The sequence below is a fragment of the Panthera pardus genome, unplaced genomic scaffold (genome assembly GCF_024362965.1).
Source record: "Panthera pardus isolate Hobbes unplaced genomic scaffold, ASM2436296v1 HiC_scaffold_21, whole genome shotgun sequence".
Lineage (NCBI taxonomy): Eukaryota > Metazoa > Chordata > Mammalia > Carnivora > Felidae > Panthera > Panthera pardus.
The window spans coordinates 6,854,007-6,872,191 of record NW_026526777.1 but is presented as its reverse complement, the minus strand read 5'-3'; the positions used below and the strand labels follow the sequence as shown (position 1 = coordinate 6,872,191).

The 18,185-nt window shown below is 45.7% G+C and overlaps 1 protein-coding gene across 9 annotated transcripts in view; it reads right to left on the bottom strand.

Annotated features, from left to right (window-relative positions):
• Positions 1–2,736: 2,736 nt before the first annotated feature.
• DDR2 (discoidin domain receptor tyrosine kinase 2) overlaps positions 2,737–18,185 on the bottom strand; it is a 149,798-nt gene continuing 134,349 nt past the window's right edge. For 8 of the 9 annotated variants that reach the window (XM_053908941.1, XM_019465742.2, XM_053908943.1 and 5 more), the window contains 7 exons: positions 16,560–16,770; positions 14,710–14,933; positions 13,219–13,346; positions 10,751–10,942; positions 10,223–10,457; positions 7,332–7,481; positions 2,737–5,281 (listed from right to left, as the gene is read on the bottom strand). In XM_053908941.1, coding sequence (XP_053764916.1) covers positions 5,147–5,281; positions 7,332–7,481; positions 10,223–10,457; positions 10,751–10,942; positions 13,219–13,346; positions 14,710–14,933; positions 16,560–16,770 — 1,275 coding nt within the window. In that variant the 3' untranslated portion in view covers positions 2,737–5,146. The remainder of the gene's footprint in view (positions 5,282–7,331; positions 7,482–10,222; positions 10,458–10,750; positions 10,943–13,218; positions 13,347–14,709; positions 14,934–16,559; positions 16,771–18,185) is intronic. The other variant, XM_053908942.1, reaches the window with a different exon arrangement.

Here is an 18,185-nt window from a genome sequence, read left to right as displayed (position 1 = left end):
TGCATCCCACGCAGGGCCAGGCTACAAATCAGAAAGGGATAAAGTATCCAGAAACTAAATAAATACATGTAAAAAAACTGGTGACATCTGAGTGAGGTCTGCAGTTTAATGAATAATATTTCAAATGTCAATTTTCTGGTTTTGAGAATAGACTACGGTCACATGTGATGTTATCAATGGGGAAAGCCTGGTGTTAGGGAAAGACCGCTCTACTATTTTTATAACTTCTTGTGAGTCTTAAAGTATTTCAAAATAACAAGTTTTTAAATAAAAGATACACCAAGTAAATAATTACCCACCACTTGTCTGCCCCATCAAGCAATGCAGCTAATCGTGCCAGAGAACTAAAAATGCCAGAAATCCAATCACCGTTGACCATTCTGGTCTCTTTCCGTATTGATTCAGCATTCCAAGGCATTTACCAAGTGGAAAAGGCGTTCATCCGTTTCTATAAAAATGTTAACTTTCAATTCAAGAAGGACTTCCCAGCATAGATCAGAATCTGCAATCAGTATTCCAGAAATTTTTAGGGACCTACCGTATACACTGCCAGAGGTCAGAGATCTTACTGAAAAGGCCAAGACGGCAGGAACATAAATTCCAGTTAGGATCAAAGACTTATTAACCATATGCTGGAAGTGATCTGGGCCCTGGCTGTAATTTTCTTCATTTTCTTTTCAGTTTTGGGCAAAACAAGATGCTGTTCTGCTTTGGAATATTTCCTTGGAATATCTTCATCTCTCCCTCTTGCAGACACTCCCCCTCTTCTGTTCCCCTTTACTCAAAACATATGGCTCAGCCCCACATCATGGCTTCCTCGTGGGAAGTCTGGATGGGACTAGAGAAACACATGGTTCCAACGTGGCGTATACCTCTCCGCATAGATATCAAGTGAGATTTGGTCTTGTCTAACTTCGGCCTATTATTTCAGTGTTTCCCTGTGGCTTTTCTGGGCACAGCAGTGATGGGCATTATTTTAAATGGATTTGATCGACAGAAGCAAGGGAAGGGAAACAACGCCCCGTGAACTGCCATAAATCATTTCCAAAGCGGCACTTGGGAAACACAGTCCAGTTCAAGCAAAGGAATGATCTCTTCCCACCACCGTTATCCCCAGCGCCTGCGGGGTCCAGAATACACTTCGACGGGGCGCCCCCTCACCCGCCCCCGTCTGAAATTAGGTCATTCCCTGATGGTTGCTTATGTGTTTTCATAAGGACCTTCCCTTTCCAAAAACTCTGAAAAGCTCCCTTCCTTTTCATACACCGCACCTGACTTTTCATTTTTTAATAAATACTTTTATCGTCTGTGCCATCCAGAATTTCTTTCCCTACACATATTTACCTTTTATCTCCAGTAACACTTACATTTTCTGCCCTCTCTCGGATCTCTCTTCCGAGATTTGCTTTCGTGCTTCGGCATGGATTCTCACCTGCCCCACCTGTTTCTGCCTTGCCGCCCTGACTCGCCCAGGGTCCTTCCCCTGCACTCTCCCTTACCTTTTTTTGTGTAGCCTTCTTTCTGCATCCCCCTCAGGCACATGCACATTCGTTTATTCTTTTTCTTTGTTGGTTACTCCATTTCCATATAATGCTCTTCCTCATACTGTCTTGTGGACTTGTACGTGATCTTTCCACGGCATCAAGACCACGCTTTCCCCTCTGTGCCTCTTTCCGTGCCAGATCCCTTCTGATCACACAGGTGTCTGGACAGCACATCCAGATTTGGACCTAGTTAGCAGCACATTCACCAGCAAAAGTACAACGTGAAATCTGACGATCCCAAAACACAATCTGGATATGAAGTAGTTCATATCTATCGCGAAGGGGATGACTCACTACAAAGGTCAACAAGGCCTCCGTGGTTCGCTGTCCCCTTTCCTATCTCCTTTTCTCAAAGCTCCCAGCTACGTCTTTCTCATCGAAGTTTGAGCTACTTTGAAATTCTACGTACTAAGCCTTCTTCACCATGTCCTGCTTTTGGGTTTCTTTGGTCCGTGCAGCGAGGCTCTGCGGGCATGGCCGGGCTAGGAGCTAGAGCAGGGTCTCTAAGGTAGGAGTCTCAGTGCCAGAAAGCTTCCTCCTCCTTCTTCCTCCGTTCCTCCTGAACGGGCTTGGGAGCCACGTGAAACCAATTACTCTGTGGCTCAAGGCCAGGAAAATCCAGACACGTTCAGTTTATCTCCAATATGATTTTCTTTTTAAATGGGGGATCATGGAATGCGTGCGGTGGTTTGAGGCAGAAGTGTGAAAAGAAAGAAGTGGAGAGATTAGGCAAAGACAGGGAGATGATGTTATTCTCTCTGGCCACATAAGAAGCCGGGGGCGCGGGCTGCATGTGGGTCTACCAGAGGCAGGTGCATAATGGAGGACAGGCCGTAGGCCTGGATTTCACCTGCAGCGAGGTGATTAAACTTCCGTGTCAATGTGCCCAGACGAAACAGGGTTTCTGGGTGGCTCTGTGAGGGTATTTCCAGAGGACTTCAGCATCTGAATTGGTGCACTGAGTGAAACAGACTGCCCTCTCTGGTGTGGGCCGCTCGGGAAACGGTGCAAAAGACAGGAGGGGAGTCTGCTCTCTCTGCCTGACTGCTGAACTTGGACGTCAGTCTTCTCCTGCCCTCCATTTTCCTGGAACTGGGCCCCACCCACTTCCCTGGGTTTGCAGCTGCAGGGGACAGCTTGTGAGACTTTTGAGCCTCCTAATCACATGGGCCAAATCCTTATAATAAATGTGTGTGTGTGTGTGTGTGTGTGTGTGTGTGTGTGTGTGTGTGTATACATATGTATCCTATTGGTTCTGTTTCTCTAGAGAGCTCTCGAATACATGAAGTTAACACTGGTCTTGAAAGCAGTGTGACAGGTCCTGGGACATAGGAGAATGAGTCTGGCCCTGCACATGTCAGATGAGATAATGTCTATGGAAATGCCTGATGAACTTGAAAGCGCTGTACAAGCGGCCGCTGTTACTATGACTATGACAGTGCGTTCCCTGCATCGTTGCTTTTGCTGACCGCGATCGGCAGAGCAGGACAACCACGTGACCAGATGACAGAATCTGCGTCAACTCTAGATGCAATTATCCAGCCAGCACGGAACCTATCAGAACTGGGCGAGGTTTCAAGGCCGTCTAACCCCATCCCCTCATTTTACGGCTAGGGAAATTAAAGTCCGGAAAGGTGAAGTGATTCCAGAAAGTGTGAAGAATAACACACTTGGCTTGAGGCAGAAGTAGGATCAGAGCTCGAAGCCAACGCTCTCCTGACCCCCACGCCAGTGATCTCGGCAGAGTTAGCCCTGGCAGAGACTGCAGCCCAGAGTCGAAGGGCAGCTATGGGAGAAGGTGTCTGCTCAGGTCACAAGACCGTCTGGGGGACTTGGGCACTTGGCTTCTGCGGTAGCCTGGAGAGATGTTAAAGGCTGAACCAGGGAGGACAGTCAAGTCCCTGAGCGACTGTGCACAGGGGGCCGGGTGAGGGCTAGGGAAGCAGACCCAAGATCTCAAGACTATTTCTTACACTTGGGAAGCGTATTCTGTAACCTTTTCTTGTTGCTCCCTCGGAGGGAATGGAGGGGCCCCTTTTCCTGCTTCCCATTAAGTCTGAGGCCTCGTGGAGGAGAGAGCTCATCATCTGTTCCGAGGGGACTCTTACTAGATAGCGTATCAGTTTCCGTGGCTTCTGAACCCAGAACCCCAGGATTTCTTTCCTGCTGGCCGCACCATCCGCCGGGGTAAGAGCCTCCACACGAAGCAGGAGCAGTGAGGGACTTCTCTCTCACACTCACCCTGTGCCTCTCTGCAATCAAGGACTCGGAGGGTCAACCATCTCATACAACAATTTACCTTGGGTTTCAAAGCCTCTCCCTTCCTTGCCTGGCTCCTCAGCCTGCATCTGAAACTCTTCGGCAACAAAGGACTCCCCCCGACCTCTGGAGGTGACCCGTTCACCCTCGTGTGTTCTGCTGCTTATGCTCGCTCTAATAAGGAGTGGAAAGCTATCTCTTTGTGACTTTCCCTCGTTGGCCCTAGGTCAACATTTTGGAAACACTCAGAACAGACCTACTCCCTACTCCACAGGGCCTTCAGGTATTTGTGCCAGAGAAACTCACACACACCCCCCAGCCCACGGGTCCCCTAGGGGATGCACCTAATAAAAGAGCTGAAAGACTTGGAAAAGACGAACCAAAGGACCCACGGTCCGGATATCAAAACACCAGTCTCTACTGATTCAACACCAGGCTCTCACTGAAACACATGCCCGAAAATATCTGAGCAAGTGGGGGACCCTCAGCAGAAATCACAAGGGAATAGCCCACGTGTTACCTGCCTTCCATAGACTTCTTTTCCTATGTCCATTCTCTGTTCAGGAACCCTTCCATGCACAAGGTACTTTTTTGGCAAATGACGATTCCCCTTCACACGGCCTTGCGGTACGCTCTCTCCTACACACACTCTCTGTATTTCCTATGCATCTAGACCTCCCCCTTGACCCCGCCCACAAAATGAACAAAACACCCATTCTGAGAACCTGGGGTTTTTCAAGCATGTATCATCCACTTTGACAGGAGAAGGAAAGGCAGAGGGTAGGATGTGTCCAGAGGCCACATTAGGAAACTCAGAAATCTCTGATCAGTTACCAAATACCAACCATCTCATCGGATTCTCCACGCTTACCGAGCGTCTTCCCTAAGCTTAATCCCACGTTTCCTAAGATATCAGCATTCTTCAAGTTTTTTCTTTCTGAAGATACATTTTGAAAGGTGACATGGAAAAATATTGTAGCATTTGCACATTTATAAACATAGCATATTTAACCTTTATAAATTATCTAAATTGTCTAGCTTGCTATCCAACACTTTGGTATATTAAGTAAGATTTCTTTACTAGATTTTATCTTTCCTAGGATTTTTTTTTTTCTTTTTGAGTTCTTTAATGTAAAAAAAAAAAAAAAAAAGAGTATATATGGGTCAGGGGTAGAGAGTGGGGGAGTGGAGTGAAGGCAGGCCAGGGACAGAGACAGAGAAGTGAATAAGCCTCCGTCCCCCGGGCCCATTCAACGTCCGGATGGAGTGGCTTAGGCGTGGGTGAGTGGTAGGTCTCATGAGAAGGACCTGGGCCATCGGAATGTCGCCAGGCAGTGATAGCGTCACTCGTCCCCTTGCTGAAGGAGCAGAAGGTGGATCTCCTGGAACGAAGGACGATGCTTGGTGTCTCTTCTCCAGCAACTGAGCATCAGCTTGTACACAGAGTCAGGGCAGATGGCAGGCTGGGGGAGGTAGGTCTTTGAAAACAAAGGTGAACAGAAAACAAGGATGTTAAGAAGCGGGGGGGGGGGGGGGAGTGTGGTTGCATTATAGTTTTGTCTGCCTCCCTCCTGCTTGAACTTGAAAACTAAAACGGGTGTGGTGTCTGTTCTTCCCGCTCACATCTCGGCCCCCGTCCCTTTGCTTGTCTTGCCCAGTTGTAGCAGCGTTTCCTGATGAACCATTCTGAGGTCCCCACTGTCATACAAAAGACGAAACTCTAGCCAAAAAGAGGTCTCAGACTGAAAAGCAAGTTGTTAGAACACCAAGTCCTCCGGTTACGGCCCAAGTGTTGAGGTTTATCTTGGCCGAGCCCATCACGGCAGGGGCAGAAAGTGAATTAGGTGGTCTCAGCTCCTCTACCAGAATAGGACCCCAGCCGGATGCAGACGCCGGAATGCTGGAAATATCCATGTTGCTCCTACCATAATGTTCTCTGGGACCCCCTGTCCCGGACTGGGCCACGCAGAGGAGTCTGCTGACCTCAGAGCCCACCTTGCAGCTGACAGTATTGAGAAACTGCTGTCCCTACACTCTAATGTCAAACTTAAAATTTGAATACGGACATTTTAGGAATAAGATTTAAAGTAATGAAATTTTGTAGACTATAATAAAGTTTAACTTTGACAAGTTATGTTTAGTGATTAAGGTGCTAAATGTAATAAATTTTTATCGAAAATTGCAACTTTTGCTTATAGGGGAGAAGTTTACTGAGCATATAATGGTAATATCTGATTTTGACCTCAGCTTCATTCAATAACTTAACTTTGCTATTTGACCCCTTGGTAGTGGGTGAAAATACATTTGGCTCACTACTAGTAGTGAAGATGAACTGGGGGACCCTTTTAAGCTGAGTATTTAAAAATAAATAAGAAAAATAAAATCCTGGGCATTGTTAGAAATTAAAACTAGAATAGGTCAACCTGGTGTCATGATGTATTAGTCCAGTAGAAAAATCACTCTTTTCCTTGGTCCGCTCACTTGGCCTTGGTCCACTGCACACAGGAGTGAATTTGCCCTTTGTCATGGTACGAACGCAATTATTTTACAACCAAGACAGGTCATTTGGATCCCCTGCTCCCAAAAGATCTACAGAGCAGCAAGATAAAGGGAAATCCCAGGCCCTCTTCCTCTTGCTTTCAACTTGCATATTGTCTTATCTCTTCTTATCTTTTGCTTATCTTTTGCTTATCTTTCTTATCTTTTGCTTACTTCGATGTATTTAAGGATTTAAGTTCTTCTTTTCTTTTCTTCCCCCACCCCCCCAATGTGGGGCTCGAACTCACAAACCGTGAGACCATGACCTGAGCTGAAGTCGGACCCTTAACCAACCGAGTCACCCAGACGCCCCTACGTTTTCATTTTCTGCAGGCCTTCTCCCTCTCACTAGCTGGCTTCAACTGCCACCCTCCAGGGTGCTGTGGCCAGGCCACTTTGGGGAGGCTCAGTGCTCCAGCCACATCAGCAAGCTCCAAATCCGACAGGTCACGGGGTCTTTACAAACCGAGTCACTAAAGAAATGTTAGAGTATCCTGACTGGGAATTGGGACCCTCGTCAGCGTGGGACCCCGCTGTTCCCCGAGTTCTGGACATATCTGCTCATCTCCCGGTACAACAGTCCAGAAACGTTGCTAAATATTTAGTCCAAACCAAGTTTTTAGGTACTGCCAATGAATCCCTTATTCATTTTTTAAACTTATATTTTTGTTCTTAGTGTTTCAACCAGGAAGATGAACCATACGGTCCACAGCAAGAAATAGAGAGCGGATTTGATTTCCTGCTGTCTTCGAGTCGCGGAGGCACCTGGCGGAACGGATCCCTGCCATGTGGATCAGGCAGAGTGTATGGCTGGCAGGGGTGGTGGGGGGCGGACCTCAGTCTTTCACGTTCTCTGGATAATTAGTGACCAAAGACTGCCATCCACATAGCCCATCTCCCGACTCCAGCTATCCTGCTAAGTCAGGACTTTCTTCTTCTCACCTTGTGGAGCACCCAGGTACACACCCTCCCACCCCCAGCAGTTCTCACCTGCCTCCCTTGGTCCCGGAAGAACTCTCCAGTATTCTCAATGACCTGCTCATCAGACAGCTGGGAATAGGGCTGCTCCTGGCAAAAGGTGAACGTCTCCCACAGAGTCACCCCAAAGGCCCACACGTCACTCGCTGTCGTGAATTTGCCCTGTTCACGTAAGGAAGAGAAGAGGAAACCAGGATAGCCGGTGCATGATATGCGCAGGTGAGGTCTGCATGACCTGGTCACCCCCTTCCACTCCCCAGGGCAAGGAAGACTGGGACTGCCAAGATGTGCTTGGAGAATCTAAAATGGCAAAATGGGGCGCCTGGGTGGCTCAGTCAGTTGAGCGGCCGACTCTTGGTTTCAGGTCAGGTCACGATCTCACAGTTCGTGACATGGAGCCCCGTGATGGGCTCTGCACTGACAGCATGGAGCCTGCCTGGGATTCTCTCTCTCCCTCCCTCTCTGCCCCTCCCCCACTCGCGCACTTGCACACTCTCTCTCTCTCAAAATAAACAAACTTAAAACAACAACAACAACAAAATGAAGTTGCTTGGGCCTCAAGCTGCAGATCATTGTCTTGTCCCCCGTGGCCTCAGCTTAGACCTGCTTCTCTTGGGGATGAGATCCCAGGGCTGAAAGAGGTGCAGCCGTAAGCCACCTGACTCTCCCACCAAGTGTCAGAAGCTCAAACTTCAGGCTGTAGGGTAGCCTTGGGAAAATGCCCATGGGAATGGCAAAATTAGAATGGAAAGTCAATCGCCTTTACGTTAGAGACAGAGAAATTTAGTTTAGGTGCCCGAAGTCCCTGGGAGAATGCAGGACCCTTGCTTCCCAGGTCAGTGAGAGTCCCAGTCTTGAAGGGTAGACTAACACGTGACAGCAATGGGATTCAGATGTAATCAGCATGCATTAAATACGTGCACATTTTCTATTCAATAAGTACAACCCTCAAGTAGATGAGGTTATTTATCCTTATTTATTTGGGTCAGAAAAGTGAGACAAGAGACGTTTACTAAAAATCTCCTAGATAGCAAGACCATTAGTCATGGAAAAACTGAGATTTGGAACAGGACCCTCTGAATCCCAGACTAATAATCTTTTACAACACTCCATAATACCTTCAAAGAGAGCACTGCTCAATAATCACATCAGAAATGGGAAAAATGTGTGAGTCACGTGTAGATGGTAAAGATCCTTGTAAGGACTTATGTAATCTGGTGTATACACGGCAGCATTCATAATAGTGGGAATCAGAAAAACACTGACATCTCAAATTACAGAGATATCATTAAGTTATCGGCTATACACACACCATAGGGTATGATGCAGCCATTAAAATCCCATTTTTGTAAATGTTTTATTTATTTTTGAGAGAGAGAGAGGCAGAGAGAGAAGGAGACAGAATGTGAAGGAGGCTCCGAGCTATCAGCACAGAGCCTGACCCAGGGCTCGAACTCGTGAACCGTGAGCTCATGACCTGAGCCAAAGTTGGATGCTTAACCGGCTGAGCCACCCAGGCGCCCCTAAAATCACCTTTTTGAAGAACGTTTAATGACATAGGAAATGCTAATGTTGTAGAGTTGTATGTGCATCGTATCGTCCCAATTATGGAATGTAATTATCTGTACACAGGAGTCCCCCTTATCTGTAGTTGCACTTTCCACGATTTCAGCTGCCCACGGTCAACCGCGATCCAGAAGCCAAGAACGCTCTGCCCACGCTACGTGGTAGCCTAACACCACTTCACGACACCTACGCAGTTCACCTACTTCATCTCTTCATGTAGACATTGTATCATCCTACATCATCACAAGAGGAAGGGGGAGCACAGTACGATATTTTGGAGACAGAGAGAGAGAGAGACCCTGTTTGCGTAACTTTGATGACAGTATCTTGTTATAAACAGAATCTTGTTATACGATATAATATAACAATATTATTATTGTTTTTACCCTGTTACTGTGCCAAATTTATACATTAAGCTTTATTATAGGTATGTATGTATGGGGGAAAACAATATATATAGGGTTTAGTACTACGTGTGGTTTCAGGCATCCACTGGAGGGTCTTGGAACATCTCCCCTGCAAATAAAGGGAGGCTACCGTGTATATATATACATATACATATATATACACGTATATGTACACACACATACACACACACATCTATATATACACAGAAATGTGTGTACAGAAAATAACCCTCAAAGGAAATATGCCAAACTACTAATAATGGATATCTTGGTGAGAGAAAGGAAATAGCTATATATATTTTTTCATTTCAAATTTAATTAATGAATCCTTTAAGAACATGAAAGAGGAATAAACAGATTAACTATAAACAAGGAAAGCTAGATTGCTCCCAGGCTTTTCTCAGTGATGTTAATTTAGCCAATTAAGACAAAATTAACTGTGTGCAGCATGGCAGGAAGTAAATGTTTAAGTCTAAAAATTCCATAAATCAGCTAAGTGGTATAAAACCAACAATAAAATATCTCAAATATACACGGTCAGAAAATACACCTCCAAAAGAGACATTTGAAAAACCATTCACTCATGGTCCAGAATACCAAGCGTTGAATAAAAATTATAAAGTGGAGGCACCCGGCTGGCTCAGTCGTTTGGGCATCCAACTCCTGGTCTGACTCAGGTCACGATCTTGCGGTTCGTGAGTTCAAGCCCTGACACGGGCTCTGTGCTCACAGTGTGGAGCCTGTTTGGGATTCTCTCTCTCTCTCCGTCTCTCTCTCTCTCTCTCTCTCTGCCCCTCTCCTGCTCATGTTCTCTCTCTTTCTCTTCCTCTCAAAATAAATAAATAAACTTAAAAGTGGGTCCCTATGCGCCATATGCACCTGCCTCCACGTCAGTCGCTAAGGTAGGGCTTACAGACGTGAGGGACTCACCAGTAAGATGCTCTCCCAAGACATCCAGCGGATAGGGAGGACTGCCCGGCCCTGGATCCGGTAGTAGTCACCGCTGTACAGGTTTCTGCTCATCCCAAAGTCAGCTATCTTGATGGTATAGTTCTTACCCACCAAGCAGTTTCGTGTGGCCAGGTCTCGGTGGACAAAATTAAGAGAGGAAAGGTACTTCATACCAGAGGCTATCTGGGTAGCCATAAACTTCAGGTTGGCATAACTGAGGGAATAAAAAGGAAGAGAGAAAGTAGCCTGTGGAAAGAGGGAGCCGTGAAAGGCGTGCGTTCCCTGGGTGCTTCCTACGAACTGGAGTTTCGACCTCAGCATCCCTTCTCTGCTCTCCGTGAATCTCCTTGCTTTCCCCCGCAGGACAGTTGCTCCATTATTCCCTGCATACTAACCTCCCTGCCATCCCAGAACACCAAGGTACTTTCAAGTTCACCCCTCCGCTTCTTCAGAGCCCAAGTTTGTCTCAGGAACACACAGAAGGGACAGACGAGCTGGCTTGCTTACCTGACAGTGGGTGCGTTGCTGGAGGCAGAGCTGGGGGGCTCGTGGCGGGAAAGAAACTGATTGAGATCTCCATTCTCCATGTACTCAGTGATCATGCACAGAGGGTCCTCGGTGATGCACACAGCTAAGAGGCGGATGATGTTTGGGTCCTTGAGCCGGGACATGATCTTTATCTCCTTAAGAAAATCGTTCCTTTGGAGGACACAGACACGGGTAAACCCAGAGGTTGCCAGGGTTAGAAACAGGAAGGGGAAGAAGACACGGCAAAGCCTGGTCCCACCCATTATTCCAAGTCTTGTCTCCCTTTGGATAACCTTTGAGAGGACAGAGAAGTTGGCACCCGGAAACTGTCTCATTCTAGTCACCCTGGAATCGGATGCACCCTCTTCAACTGAAATCTTTTGGAGAACACGAACCATGATCTGCTCACATTTGAATCCCTAGAACCTGACAGAAGGCCCACCACGTAGAAAATGATTACCATTTGCTGAATCGAATACACGCTGCTAACAACGAGTCTGCGAAATCAAACTTTTCACTGGTAATCGTATCTTAAGTGCCCTGGGGATTTACCTTTTTAAAAAGCCATGGAGTCACTCTATGAATAAAGCAAAGAAATCTTTTATAAAGTGAATAATCATCCTCTGGCTTATCTGATCATTCTTTTATTTTTCCCCCCTCATACTGGCTTTTCCTGATACAGGGCACACCAGCAGTCAGTCACAACACACACTGAGTAGCCCATTCAAAACAGAGCTGTTGAAAGCTCAGGGTGGTAATGTGGGGTCATTTCAAAAACAGCACTCGAGTGGCCAAGACCATTAACCGATTGAGTGCTTAGTGACAACCACCCTTGAGTCACAAAGTGGGCTATCACCTTCCCAGTAACAATAGCTGCGTTAGTGAGACCACTGGCCCACATTCTGGAAATATCGGAGCAGAGGAGTCATCTCCAGTGGGTTTTCTAGGAACCTGGACTGGCAGTCATATAGTGTTAATATAACACCCTTGAAATCAATGTAGTCGTGATGTGAAACCTGCCCTCTTGGATTCCCCCTCCATTCCAAACCAGGGGTTTCCACGGCTTTGGGGGGCAGGGCAGAGTCTAGGTCACCCATCACTGCTAAAGTGCAGTGGGTACAGGAGGAGAAACACCAAACCTCGCCAACCAAAACAATGGGCAAAGGCTTTGTCACATCGTACGCTTTCTTCCTCTTGCCACTCTCTCCAATCGTGTGCTAAGGCCAATATAAAGAATATTCCATCTCTCTAAGGGAGGCAGAGGATGTCATCAGTGCATACTGATGTCCTTAAGATTGAAATTCTCAGGGGCGCCTGGGTGGCTCAGTCAGTTGAGCATCTGACTTCGGCTCAGGTCATGATCTCACAGCTTGTGAATTCAAGCCGCGTGTGGGGTTCTGTGCTGACAGCTCAGAGCCTGGAGCCTGCTTTGGATTCTGTGTCTCCCTCTCTCTCTGTCCCTCCCCCGCTTGCTCTCTCTCTCTGTCTCTCTCAAGAATAAACATTAAAAAAAAAAGATTGAAATTCTCACAGTTGAAATTCCAGTTCTGTTCCCTCACCTTTCTTCATTCCACATCCTGTCCATTGCAACACTTTTAGTGAAACTCTACCACCACTCGTGGAATTGACAATAATTTGGGGAATAGGAATAGTAAGTTTTCTCTCACTGTGAGTATCAGTGAGACTAATCAAGTCAACACAAATGGGAAAATACATACGTTACCCAGATGTGCAGACTTCTCTGAGACACAGACAACCAGCTTTCAACCAGCACGCCTCCCTGGGTGAGGATTAACTCACCATTACTGTAATGGAAAGGCTGTCAGACAACGGAGTATGGCTGGAAACTGCAATTTATGTGGCAAAGGATCCAAGAGACTATTAGCCAGTTTGGGAAACAGCTAAAAGGACTGTGGATCCTTTTGCTTTGAGGTCCATGGATACTTTTCCAAGTAGAGGTAGCTTCTCACTTGGGGGGTTGCTGGACACAGAAGAGAAGAAGCATAAAAGAGAAAAAAAAGGGATGAGAAAGTAAGTAGAGATGCGAAAAAAGGAGAATGGAAGAGACTCAGCAAGAGAGATGTGTGTGAACGTGGAAGTCTGCCAAGACGTGGTAATGACATTCAGGAGTATGTCTGTGCATAACCATGGCAGGAGCAAATATTCAGGCTGTTGTGTGTGTTGGGACGTACAGCTCTGTGCAGAAGGAGTTAGGAGGTAAATAGGTAGCTAATTCGATGGATGGTGGGCATTTGCGTCTGCCAGGGATGGAGGGGAGAGGAGACGAGGGCGACAGCCCATCAGAAAAATAAAGCGTAACAGTGAAAGGTGAGGCAGCTCACAGACCTTCCCATCTCAAAAGAAAAAATTGCTCAAAGGTTTCCAGGGGTGTTCCTGATCCCGAAGGTGAAATACATAAGGGAGAATTCAAAATGCAGACCACAGACCTGGCGTTCTTGTTGGCATCTGCTCGGAGCATTTTCACGGCCACCAGGACAGGCTGGTTGGCACTGACATCTAGGGCAAAATCTTTGTCTTTGAACTTTTCCATCCCCTCCACTTCACAGAGATGAACCTAGACAAAAGTCACCTACTTTCAGCATCATCGTTTCTCCTGAAGATGCCTCAGTGCTCTTGCTGGGCATTTCCTGGAGACAAGCTAACTCTTAACAACTCCAGCAAAAATCATCAAGAGACTGTTAAGATACGTGTGACACACCTTTAATTCAAATGGTTGACACACACAAGGGTAAAGTACCCAGCTGATATGATACGTTACTGCTTTGTGAAAGAAACATACATTGATTGGAACATTAAATATGTCAACGAATCTACAACATGGTATTTTATTACAGCACAGTCCATTATAAAATGTCACTTGGCATAAATGCTCCAACTTTGACTCAAGGGAGTTTAGTTATTGGATCATACAAAACACATGGCAATCTCCTCTCTAAGTCATCCTTTGGTATGGCGTCAGCAATGTAAGTAACCCCGATGTATTCTCAACAGTGTAACGAGCCTGTGTTTTCAACCCAGGGGACAGAATCAGTACCTACAACATCACAAACAGATGCCATGGACCCTTCTACCCCCACCAACACCAAACCTACCCAAGGGTAGAGCGCCACCCATACTGAAAACCAATAACACATTCTTATATTTCATTTAGAGTTCAGATGGCACTGTTGAAGTGCCTATTGCCACTTAAATCATGGCTTGGAATTCTCAGAAGGTTCATGTGACCGATGGAAGAGTGCAAAGTCACTATTACGTGCATCACTCGGAGGGCAATTGGGAAGAGTGCTCCTCCTTATCTCAGTTGGCAGTTCATTCCCTGGTGGCTGATTCTGGGACTAAAGTCAGGGGCGAGGTTGTTTTTGACCACTTTACACATAACTCCCATTGAAAGGAAGAAAACAAAGTGCCTATCAAGCAGCAAGATGTTCTTGGACAGTTTATAAAAGATGATCACATCTTATGGGTCCCCACCCTCTGTAACCTATCGTAAAAGTTGCTGAAAATATTGAATGTTTTTCAGGATATCTGAAGTCCAGTGACTTACTGGCTTAAAGAACAAACTGAGGGTTGATGGGGGGTGGGAGGGTGGGTGATGGGTACTGAGGAGGGCACCTATTGGGGTGAGCACTGGGTGTTGTATGGAAACCAATTTGAGAATAAATAAATTTAAAAGATAAAATAAAATAAAATAAAAAACATTAAAAAAAAACCTCCTACACAGAAATCAGAAGACCCAGGGTCTCTGTTATTTCGCAGAGATGAGGTTGACCCAATACCAGCCTTCTGGAAGACAAGGCGAGGAGAGATAAGTGAAGGAGACATTCTAGTATGAATCCACTTTGGAAAGGGGTCCTATGCTCTACTGGACAGTTTTGAGATACCAAGAACTGGAGACCCCAATGGAAGACTCAACTCACCTCCCCGAACTGGCCTTCTCCTAGCTTCTCCTTGAACGTTAGGAGTTTCCTGGGGAACTCTTCCACAGCCACGTCTTTTCCTGAAAGCAAGTCCATGGTAACAGCAGGCACTGAATAGGTGTTGCCTCCGGTCACCCCCTGCAGGTTCACAATGTCAGCCTCCGCGTAGTGGGGCGCCCCCTCGGGCCCGCTGGGCTGGGCCGGCTTTGCAACACCACTGCAGCCTGGGAAGACATGGGCGATGAGTCTTACTCCAAGGGGCATCTTGACAGGAAGACTGGGAGGCGCCCCCGAGATCACCCACCATACCCCATGCCATTGTCATTTGGAGAATGGCTCCTCTAGAGACTCTTTCTTAGAGCCTTTGGAATGTAGACCATCATTTTCTCTCTTTTATTCTTTTCAAACTGCATGATCACCAACAACCTCCTTGGCTAATCTTATGGGATTGTGGTGAAGCTATAGGCCACTTCATGCACTATAAGGGCAGGAGTATTAAAGTTTGAAGATTTAATCACGTTTCTTTAATTTTAAGACACCATCATTGATTTAATAACCTATATTAGGGATTTAAAAAACTTTCTGATTATATGATCTAGTTTAAGATATATCCTTCCTTAAAAAATAAGCATTACAGGACACCTGGGTGGCTCAGTGGGTTGAGCGTCCAACTCTTGATTTTGGTTCAGACAGTGATCTCATGGTTCATGAGATCGAGCCTGTCAGGCTCCACACTGCTTGGAATGCTCTCTCTTTCCCTCTCTCTCCGCCTCTCCTTCTCACTCACTATCTCATTCTCTCTCTCTCTCCCAAAATGAATAAACTTTAAAAAATTAAAAATAAACATTAAAACATGAGGGGGGAGATGTTTTAAGACTTTGGAAAATACATAAATTACTTTAGTTCAACCTAGGAAATAAATTAGTTTATATCCCTTATTCTTGCTATCTCTGTAAAATTGTCTGAGTTCAATGTGCTCCTTCAGTGTTTGCTGTCTGCGGAATGATAAATACATGCTAGTTTCCTTCCTTCCTTTGAAAAGAGCCCTTGAAAAGCCTATGCACCCCAGTTAGTCCTGTCTACTTCTCTATCCAGCTCTTCCTGCCCCCCCCCCCCCAGTTCTTCTACTGACTTGGATCACTCTTCAGTTGCTGACCTTATGGAGAAGCTACTTTGAGCCCCAGCGATGACCCCAGAATCCCTTCTGATGTCACTCTGAAACACGTTAAAAAAAAAAACAACAAACCTGGATGTGAATCAATTGGCACAGTTTTACCAAAGCAATGCTTTTAGTGAAGAAAGGCAAGAAATATTTGCTGTCATAAAAATTTTTTTGTATTATTCTAATAAACTTTCACCAACGATAAATCAACAAAAATTAGATAAACTCTATTATCTAGATGGCCAAAAAAATTGGGAATTCTAGGATGTCTTTAGCTTCATGTATTTGTTTTCTCCAGGGGAAGTGCTAGCCCTGAATTTACCACGAATGATGTTTAGTAGTGGGTGAGTACCCTATCTGGGCTTCCTCATCTTCTTCCTATGGAAAATGAGGAGATCAGACTAGTTGGACTGCTTTGAGTCTTCCGGTGTTAACACTTAGGGAACACCTTTCCTCTTCTGACCTGGGGGTCCCTTCAAACACCGGCTATGTGCAGTAGTGAAGGAGAGGCGCTCAGATTAGGGTAGGAGAAGCAGCAGATCAATCTAGAAAAAGGGTGTGAACTTCTCAGGAGAATGTGGACTTCTCTCGATCAAACCAAGATTTGGTTGAGTAGGAGCAAAGCATCACACCTTCATAGTCCCTGTCAAGACGTCTCCCTCATTCTCTGCCACTGGGTCATCCTCACCTGACTCTTCCTCCCCCGGCGCAAATTCTGGGAGTTTTCGTATCAGCCTCGATGGCTCCTGGTAGTCAGGGCGAAGGGGAAAGATGCGATCATAAGTGGAATTGGACTCCTGCTCACTTGGCGATGAGGAGCGGTTGTTGTTGAACATGCTGGACTCACTGGGCAGGGACAGGCTGACTGTCATTTCATCATCCAGCATCCTCCTGGAAGCCTGAAGGAGAAGGATGGTGAAGGCAAGTTGGTACAAGGGGGATCATCACTTCCTCCTCTCCTCAAACCCAGCTCTTTCACTCAGCTGAGATACCTCTCTGTTACTCTTAAACTCTGGAAGCACCACAGGTGACAGGATAAGGCACAGTCTGGTTCCACAAATACCTGTGTCATAGAAATTTAGAATAATCCTTCATTGTGTCAAGGCAGAATCTGACATCCGAACTTCCATGCTGCCAACATTCATTAGCCTTCACTGAAGCACTTAGAAGTGTTATTTACGTGACACTAGAAGAACCCCTCAGTAGCCAATCAAAGATCTTCTCAATCTTGCAGAGTTTTTGATGTTCTATTAAATAATAGATTTTTGCAGACTTATCCTTCAACTGGTTTGATTTTGCGTAGACATACACTAAAATGCTCATTCAGTCAACAAACGTGCTGCACCATGATGGGTTTGCAGTCCACCTGATCACTCTGACCCTGTAGGTTAGGATAATATGTCCTCAATCCTTCATTTTACTAGCCAAAAATAAAATGGCTACAGAATGGGAAAGAAAAGCCCTGAGGATACTGAGGTGAATTACACCTGGTAAAGAAAGAGGAAGATGAAAATAACAAATTGTTTTGGCATCCTATTCAATGTGACCTACCTGCTCCTTCCAAAGGAAAATGCCAGAATCCGAATTATGCGACTATTTGGATTTGAACATGTAAAATGTTCCACTCCACTCCAACAAACACACTTTGGTTGCTCAGGAGAAACTTAGATGTCTGCTTCATCCCCTAGACTGAAAAGTCCTTTGTTGCAGTAACGTCCTTGATACTGCATGGGATCTAGCACATAGTAGGTACTCAGTAAATATGGGTTAACTCTCTCAAAGAAAAAATGACACCACCGAAAGTATCCTACAAGTAATGCTTAGTCTAAAGCTATTTTGAGTAATGTTTCTTGGAATATATGTGCATGCTTAAGGGTTTTATACACACACACACACACACACACACACACACACACACACACACACAATTCTGTCCCCAGGAAGAAATCTTGGGTCATTCAAGAGCATCCAGAGTTATCTTACTAGGATATACAGGGTTAGAAAGGATTTCTTGAAGGACCAAGTTAAATATTCCAGGGCAAAATTTTTCCTCTCACTTTTACTTAAAGAGTCTCCAATCCGACAGTCATCTTCCAACCCATGAACATATTCCAATTAGACTCAGAAGAAAGACCCAGAGAAGTCCGGTAAATTCTGGTTCCAATAAAGAAAGAAATAGCTCATAGAGTATAGAACACAGACTCCCTCTTCTCAAAGAAAATGCAGTCATAACAAATTACTGAAGGACATACAGTAGCTTCCAGCTGTCCCATGAATCTCTAGTCCACCAGCTTCTACTACCACCAGTACTCTT